Source organism: Myxocyprinus asiaticus, chromosome 1 (assembly GCF_019703515.2).
Source record: "Myxocyprinus asiaticus isolate MX2 ecotype Aquarium Trade chromosome 1, UBuf_Myxa_2, whole genome shotgun sequence".
Lineage (NCBI taxonomy): Eukaryota > Metazoa > Chordata > Actinopteri > Cypriniformes > Catostomidae > Myxocyprinus > Myxocyprinus asiaticus.
The window spans coordinates 33,179,901-33,188,843 of NC_059344.1; the positions used below are offsets into that span (position 1 = coordinate 33,179,901).

At 45.4% G+C, this 8,943-nt stretch overlaps 1 protein-coding gene across 4 annotated transcripts; it reads right to left on the reverse strand.

Moving 5' to 3' along the window:
- Nucleotides 1–4,023: 4,023 nt before the first annotated feature.
- LOC127448461 (uncharacterized) lies at nt 4,024–8,491 on the reverse strand. Of its 4 annotated transcripts, none has more exons than XM_051711015.1 (5): nt 8,397–8,491; nt 7,644–7,984; nt 7,080–7,263; nt 6,254–6,321; nt 4,024–6,148 (listed from the first exon to the last, which is right to left on the reverse strand). In XM_051711015.1, the coding sequence occupies exon 5, from the start codon at nt 5,836–5,838 to the stop codon at nt 4,753–4,755; it is 1,086 nt and encodes a 361-aa protein (XP_051566975.1). In that variant the 5' UTR covers nt 5,839–6,148; nt 6,254–6,321; nt 7,080–7,263; nt 7,644–7,984; nt 8,397–8,491; the 3' UTR covers nt 4,024–4,752. The 4 variants fall into 3 exon arrangements, with proteins under 4 accessions (XP_051566975.1, XP_051566984.1, XP_051566959.1 ...); XM_051710999.1 differs by having other exon boundaries at nt 6,254–6,325; XM_051711007.1 differs by having other exon boundaries at nt 6,254–6,380.
- Nucleotides 8,492–8,943: the final 452 nt, after the last annotated feature.

Below are 8,943 nucleotides of genomic sequence, written 5' to 3' on the forward strand. Positions count from 1 at the left end.
TCGACTGCCACAGAGCTCGGAGGAAGTCAACCAGGGAACATAGTTTGTGAACACTACTGGGAATTAATGGCGCACATCTTCAGCTCAGAGGAGGTGAAAGGCGCTATGTGCAAGCGATACACCCGGCCGGCTATCCCGGGCTTATCCACTTGTATTGCGTGCCACTACCTGGGACCGGAGGTTGTAGAACCTTGCAAAGGTGTTGGGTGTTGCCCAGCCCACTGCTCTGCAAATGTCTGTTAGAGAGGCACCCCTGTCCAGGGCCCAGGAGGCTGCTACACCCCTGGTAGAATGGGCTCGTAGCCCTACCAGGGTCGGCACGTCCTGGGCATAATATGCCATAGCTATGGCGTCAATGAGCCAGTGGGCGATCCTCTGCTTGGAGACAGCGCTTCCTTTCCGCTGTGCACCGACTTGAAGTGCTGCTGACTCCAGAGGAGGAGATGGCGGGCGAGTTGTGACATACAACGAGAGCACAGACCGCCTTGGCGGTTGACATATGCAACCGTTGCCGTGTTGTCTGTCCGAACTAACATGTGCTTGCCCTGGATCAATGGCTGGAACCTCCGCATGGTGAGCAGAATTTCCAACAACTCGAGGCAGTTGATTTGCCAACGCAGCTGCGGGCCCGTCCATAAGCCGGCGGCTGCGTGCCCATTGCAAACAGTGCCCCAGCCCATTTTGGAGGCGTCTGTCGTGACCACGACGCGCCTGGAGACCTGCTCTAGGGGAACACCTGCCCGTAGAAACGAGAGGTCGGTCCAAGGGCTGAAGAGACGGTGACAGACCGGCGTGATAACCACGCGATGTGTCCCACGGCGCCATGCCCATCTCGGGACTCGAGTCTGAAGCCAGTGCTGAAGCGGTCTCATATGCATCAACCCGAGCGGGGTGGCCACCGCTGAGGATGCCATATGCCCCAGGAGCCTCTGAAAGAGTTTCAGTGGAACCGCTATTTTCTGTTTGAACGCCTTCAAACAGGCCAGCACCGACTGTGTGCGCTCGTTCATGAGGCGCGCTGTCAAAGAGACTGAGTCCAACTCCAAACCGAGAAAAGAGATGCTCTGAACTGGGAGGAGCTTGCTCTTTTCCCAGCTGACCCGAAGCCCTAATTGGCTGAGGTGCGAGAGCACCAAGTCCCTGTGTGCACACAACGTGTCCCGAGAGTGAGCTAGGATTAGCCAATCGTTGAGATAGTTGAGAATGCAAATGCCCACTTCCCTTAACAGGGCAAGGGCTGCCTCTGCAACCTTCGTGAAGACACGAGAGGACAAGGACAGGCCGACAGGGAGGACCTTGTACTAATACACCTGACCCTCGAATGCAAACCGCAGGAAGGGTCTGTGTCGAGGTAGAATCGAGACGTGAAAGTACACGTCCTTCAGGTCTACCGCCGCAAACCAATCTTGATGCCAGATGCTCGCCAGAATGCGTTTTTACATCAGCATCTTCAACGGGAGTCTGTGTAAAGCCCGATTCAGTACTCGCAGGTCCAAGATTGGCCGCGACCCACTGCCTTTTTTCAGTACGATGAAGTATGGGCTGGGACGGGGAGGAAGAGGCCTGTCCTCGCAACCCATGAAGACTGTCACATCGGGGGTGGATGTGTGCCACAGCAGGGCACGCAGGGACGAGGAGACTGCCGCTGGAGCACCAATCCTGCAAGGAAAAACCTGTGGATGGTGGTTGTGATGACGACCGTGCACACTGGGTAGGTGACCCAGGGAAGGAGGAAACCGCTCTTTTGCTAAACTATTGGGTACCGCAGCCACTTGGGCATGCGGCGAAATCAAATAAAAAGGCAACAAAAGATTCTCCACCCGGCCCTCCACCGGGGGATGGAGTGGTCTTACTACCAGCTCCAATGCAGTGGGTTTTGTCGACACTGGGTCACCTGTCTCAGGGGCGCTTTGACGATCTTCGTGGGTTCTTAGCGGCCAGCCGTGAGACAGGTGGCGTCTGCTTCCTGCGGTGGGCTCCACGCCGGGGCTGGGCCGAAGGGGCAGGCTGCGGTGGAGCTGGTGCAGTCACCACAGGGGGACGCTCATGGTGACGAGCAGATGGGGTGCGGGATCTTGAGCCACGCCGGGGCAGGATATGCTGGATAGCCTCTGTCTGCTGCTTCACCGTCGAGAACTGCTGGGCAAAGTCCTCGACGGTGTCGCCGAATAGGCCAGCCTGGGAGATGGGGGCAGCAAGGAACCGTGTCTTGTCGGCCTCACCCATCTCGACCAGTTTAAGCCAAAGGTGGTGCTCCTGGACCACTAATGTGGACATCGTCCACCCGAGAGACCACGCAGTGACCTTCGTCGCTCGGAGAGCGAGGTCGGTCGCCGAGCGCAGTTCTTGCATCAGATCTGGGGCGGAACTACCCTCGTGCATTTCTTTTAGTGCCTTGGCTAGGTGGACCTGCAGGAGAGCCATGGCGTGCAGGGCAGAGGCGGCTTGTCCAGCAGCGCTGTAGGCTTTGGCCATCAGGGATGACGTGAACCTACAGGGCTTGGACGGGAGCTTCGGGTGTCCGCGCCAGGTGGCGGTGCTCTGCGGGCATAGGTGCACCGTGAGCGCCTTGTCCACCGGGGGAATCGCCGAATAGCCCCTGGCCACCCCGCCATCGAGGGTAGTGAGGGCGGGGGAACTGAGAAATCGGGACCGGGCAGTAAAAGGTGCCTCCCACGATTTTGTCAGGTCCTCGTGCACTTCCGGGAAGAAAGGCACTGGAGCGGGGCGTGGCTGCTTTGAGTGGTGCCGCGAGCCCAGGAACCAATCATCGAGCTGCGAGGGTTCCACTCTAGCCCGACGCTCGCGGCCACCCGGGAAAGCATGTCCATCATCTCTGCATTAGCCTGTGACTGGGCAATTGACCCTGAAGGGGGGAGCCCAGCTGAGGCTTCTGCGTCCGACTGGACAAGCCCGCTCTCCGATGCTGTGCTCGAGAGCTCATCAGCTTCGTGGGCTCCGAACAAGAGGTCGAACTCGATGTGAGACGAGCCGGCGGACTCATCCGGAAGCCCGATCGGGGCAGACGAGCGTGCTGGGGAATGGGAAGTCCACAGGGGGATACCCGGCTGAGGCGATCCATTGGAGTCCCCAAATCGCCCCCAGTGCTAGCCGCGCTGGCCTCAAACCCGTAGGTAGAAGGACCGAGGCGGGGAGCTGCTGGGGTGACCTCTGTGGTCGTGGGCATGGACTGAGACTTGGGAATGACCTCTGTGGTCGTGGGCATGGACTGAGACTTGGGTACAACCTCTGTGGTCGTGGGCATGGACTTACGAAAGCAAGCCACGACCGCAACGTTGCCATTGTCATGTTCTCGCAGTGAGAACATGAACCATCCACGAACGCTGCCTCCGTGTGGGTCGCGCCCAGACACGAAAGACAGCGATCGTGACCATCTGAAGTTGAGAGGTAACGACCGCAACCAGGAATAACACACAATTGGAAAGGCATCTTAAAAAAGACACATCTTTATAAAGACGTTCCTTGTGTGCCGCTCTTTTAAAGAAATATACACTTTCACGAAAATATACTCTCTTTTTTCTGCTAGTAGTAATGGCCTTCGCTACAAATAGTGAAAAATTCACTACATTTCTCAGTAGCGAGGTGGTAGCTTCGCTAGTTTTTAAATCAAGTAGCTTTTCATTAGTGAAGCTATTTATTGATTAGGTAGCGGTGTAGCTTTGACAAAAGCTACACCAATACATTATGCAGTGTACCCAGTGTTCACAGTGACAATTTTGAAACAGTACTAAAGATGTCAGATTCACAAATGAATCATTCGAGTCAGTTCTTTCCAATGAATTGGTCACAGGCAGGGCTCAAGTTGAGGGGGGATGTGAGGGGATGGCATCCCCCTTGTTGCAAGAAATACCAAAAAGCATCCCCCTTGTAAATCCACCATCCCCCTTTACCATCCCCTTTAGATTAATTGTGTCATGTATTACTTAGAACTAATCATGCAAGTAAAATATAAAAATTCTACATTTGATAAAAAACAGACTTTAAATAATGATGATTTGCCGGTCAGAAATAGATTTTATCATGTGTAAAGTTTCCAGATTTCTACAGGTGAAATCCCTCTATCAAATCTTGTCATTTGTGATGTTAGGAGAGAAGATTATATTTACAATATCAAGAAGAAGTAAAAGTAGATTCCAATGGTTGTCTTCCTCTGGATCAACATCGCCAAATATAAGTGGAATGTTTCTCAAGAGACACATTGTTTGGCTAGCATTGAGCCCAAGTCCATTGCACTGCATGTTAATCTTTGTTGGTCTGTTCTTACGGTCTAAATAGCCATAGCTATATGCATAAATTCTCAATAGGATGTTTTCACTGGAAATTAAATCCTTTGCTAAATACTAAAACAGTAGCTTTAGTTCATATTGTGCTACACCTTCAAGGATGTCATGCATTACATCTACTACCACATTATCTGCAATGTTAAAATATTTAAACTAATTGAGAATGCTGTTGTGTTTTATACCATAACATGAACTTTCCCCAGAATCCTCAAGATTTTTGTAATGCTGTTCATTTAGTTCTTTAGACCGCAAAACAACTCTTGGGTCATGTTCACTGAATACTGTTTGAGCTGTGGCCTTGTCTGTTATACACAACCTGCAAAAGTAGTGGGCACTGAAAGACTCTACATAGCCAAGAATACCATTTATTCCTAAATTGTCACCCGTAATCTGTGATACTGTTCCATAAAGAGGTTCTTCAGAAAATGACACTTTCATCCCACACATTTCAAGCTTCTACAAAAGGGCTTAGTATTTTATCCAAGCCATACTTTCTGGCATCTTGTGAGTGAAACAGGGAAATGAGATGTATGTTCATGAGAGAAGAATTGAGATATGGTGGAAGATTTCTAAGTGTGAAATACAAACATCCAAGCTTATGCACACCCTGCTTAGATCCTAAAGGATTAGCAGTTTCAAAATCATCGTAATAAACCTGAATATGCAGAGCATGTTTGAAAGATGAGAACAATGGATTACTCATGAAGTAAGCACCGTCGCAGAAGTCAGAATATATATCACTGAATGTAGAAGACTGGACATGGCTGCAAATTATCTCATTCTTGAAAATAAACTCCAGAGTTTTAAACAATGGTATGTACATAAAAGTGTCATTGACTGGTACCTGTTCGTAAATTCCAGACCTTCTATTTCTCTTGGAATCATATCTTACTCCTAAGTGCACCTCCACAGGTTGTACAACTCCCCATTTTGCACAAAAATATTTTTTCCATTTGCTATCGGTGTTTAGATCAGAAAAGGGATTCTGCAATTTGACAAGCACATTTTCTACTGCAATTCTAATTGGGTTACACTCTGGCACTACCTTCAAGATTTTACTTCTAATAAATGTATGAACATCATTCAAACATTCTTTCAAACTTTCTACAACAGACAAAATAACATTGTTTGAAACACCACTGCCCTGCAACTTGGCAATAATAGAAGCACACATTTCTTTGGATACTGAACAATCCATAAGATCAGCAAAATCTTGTTGTGAGTTCAGTGTTCCAAAAGATGCATTGTTAGGTCCATTCATAGGCAGAACCGGCATACCTACAGATGTGATCACAGTTGAAGTTGTTGGCTCATCAGAGCAACTCGGAGGTTCAGTATCACTACTGTCACCGTGAAAAAGTTTAAGGTGTCTTCTGAAACCACAGTAACTTTTAAACTCCAAACAACAACCATCCTGCGCACATGACAATTTGAACTTTTTGCCAGGATATAAACCATGTGATAGTTTGAGATGTCGAATCAATACTCCACCTGAATGATGAAGTGTCCTACAAACGTAACACTTAAACATCATTCATTAACTTGGCTCACAATTCCTTCACTTTTGGAGTCTCTTTGGTGGCTCCCACATCAATACCAAACACAGTGGTCTGGATGAAAGTATACATGCTGTGAAGTGCTTCATCATAATTTTAACTAAAAACAAAGTGGACCTTGAAATGCTCATCAAACGCTGCAAGTGATGTGCTTCCTTGGCATGAGATTAGTTTTTTATCCATGACAGTGTAGAAACTGTTGATAGCTCGTCTGCTGGTTCTCGAAGCAAGAAGATATGGCTGCCGATGTTCATCTACATCCAAATGCTCTTCAAGACTCCGGCATGACTAGTAGAAACATATGAGAAAGGATTGTATTCAAGTACTTGTTCGAAAGAATACATTCAGTTTAGTGACTTAGACTTCATACAGATTCATTGAATCATAACAAACCTTGTGAAAATCTACTAGGTGGTCCATGGCTTGACGTGCACTGATCTTATTAGTCCTCTTTCTCCCAGCTGGCTGAGGTGACAGGATGTGCAACAGCAGGAGTAAAGTAGACATATCACTGTCCCAACTTGCAAACAATTAAATTAATAAACTACTGAACCAATCAATTCTACAGACTACACTGTCATTAGGCTCATCTAAATTAAATTCAAATATTTGTTGAATTAAAAATAACAAAACACCTAAATATTCAAATGCAAATCTATACATTTTAATTTTAGATGTGTACTCAGCACCAACTTATCAGTTCTAGGTGGTGGTGTGCCGCGGTTAAGTCGTTAATTCTGTCAGAGGAAACTGAGCCTCCAAAACGAATCAAACATATTAGCCTCCTCCAAAAAACCCTCACAGATTGCCACTGATTACAGCATGTTAGAAGAATAGCAGCAGAGCACATAGTAGGTCCTAAACAGCGAAGCATCATAACAATAGAGCCCTATGTTTATTGTAGAGCAAAATATAGAGGATGGAATAATGGAAAGCATTTGGGGGAGTTTTCTCTGTAAATATCGATATGTGATAAATTAATCGGCATGTCATGTAATTAAAACCCCTGGAAAAAAACAATTTGTGGTATTTTTAATGGGTCACAGACACTTATCCATTCTAATTTAATTTAATTCTAATTTAACATTCTAATCTTGGTGGTTAACAGTTAATGTTCGTTAACGAGTGTTGGTTGTCGGTAAAAAAAGAAAAAAAAAAAAGAAAAGCGAAATGAACATTCCTACTACTAATTCCTATGTTATAAAAAAAACTGAGCTACCTTTCGAGCTGTCTACAGATGATTCCCCTTGCTCCTGTCTGGCAGACTGTAAAAGCTGTTCCAGATATGGCGTTGAAACAAGCGCAGATGCCTCCTTTATCAATTTAGGTTTGTATGATGGCCACCATTCCAGAAGTCTAGCAGATATTTCAGGTCCAAAGAGAAGGCTGAAGTCTTGAAGAATCTAAAACATTGAAGGATACACAGGACAAAAAAATAAATAAAAAAAAAAATAAAAAAAAAAAGCGTAAGGCATTGAGCAGAACATTATTTAAGGTATAGTTCACCCAAGAAGGAAAACTGTCATCAGCCACATGTGATTCATCTTTTGAACACAAAGATTATATTTTTAATACTCTCTCAGCTGCTTGTGTCCATACAATAAAAGTCAAAGGCTACCAAGCAGCTGAGGGAGTTTTAAAAATATCTTTTGTGGTTCACAGATGAACAAAAAGCAGATGGGTTTGGAACAACACGCATGAAGGCGAGTAAAATGACACATTTTAATTTTTAGGTGAACTAACCCTTTTAAGACAGCAATGTGGTCAGTAATTCCACACTTACCAATCCTTTTGTGTCCAACAGTCTTGGGAACACAGACAAGACTGTCGCTGATCTTCCAGGGTTGTGGACAAGCCTCTGTCTATACTCAAATGTCTCTCGCATCTTCTGGAATATGGTCTCCCGATCATTGGTATGGGTCATCAAGGAAATAGCCTCTTTGCACTGCTCATCCTGAAGCTGATGTTCTTTGTTTATACTCCTGATGAGTGTTGGACCATCTCCTGTCACCACTTCTGCACTAGAAGAGCTAGATAACATAGGGCGAAGCTTAGTCTTTGTTGTATTGTCTTGAGCCGCCAAGCCAGGAAGCCCGATTCACTCTGGGCATCATAGAAATGCTCCTAAGGAGAACAAAACACAACACACAGAATTCTAGATGATACACAAGTTGCCAAGTTGTGATGTTGGAAGGGGCATGTCAATTTCAAACACCAGTGTAAAACAAGTCTGTTGAATGATTTCAACACTGCTAGTTCACCATCAGAAACATCTTGTTTGTCACCCTTTTTTTTTTTTTTTTTTTTTTTTTTTAACTCAAGTAATCTCAAATAAAAGAACCTAATTTATTTTGGTATGTCTTGGCTGAATATGGCACGAGTGATATTCTGTAAATGCCCCTTCAATGAAGAACTAATGAAAAAAAGCATCTTAGAACATACACTGAAGAAATTTGAAAGTGACAACCAGTATGTTTTCTCTGCCATAATGTAACAACCAGCATTTAGCTACCCCAGAAAGTTTCAGACAACTTACATAGCCTTTCTTAGAGAGTGGATCTTTCAGGGCAGGGACCAAGCTGATGATACCAAGGGCATATTTTTCCTTAGTCAGCCGTTGTGGAATTCTCCTAAAAAGTGCCATAGTAATAATACAATGGTATTAAACACTCCTAAGAATGATAGAAAAGAAATAAAAAGTAACATATTTAAGAATAGTATACCCTTCAGTTTCTGTCATGTGTGCCGCTAGCAGGTTAACCATCTGTCGCCTGGAACTGTATGCTCCCAGTGTCCTCATACTCCTTCAGGATTGCTGTGCTACCAGGTTTCTTGAGTAGAACCTTTTTAATAAACTGAAATTGAATACATTTTAAAAATAATCTATCCATAGCAATGCACATTTTGTTCGTCTCTACTTTAAACTATAACTCTAACTCCTACTGAGCGTTAAGTGTTAACTAAGTCCTTGGATTGTCTTCTATAAATAAAAAAGAATGGGAATGATCATGAATAGATATAACCATTAATATCACTCTTTCTACATAAATAAATTCCTCACATCTCTGGCTGGAGCACCCTGT

Coding starts and splice junctions, on each gene's coding strand:
- LOC127448461 (XM_051711015.1), bottom strand. CDS start 5,838: ATGATGTTTAAGTGTTACGTTTGTAGGACACTTCATCATTCAGGTGGA.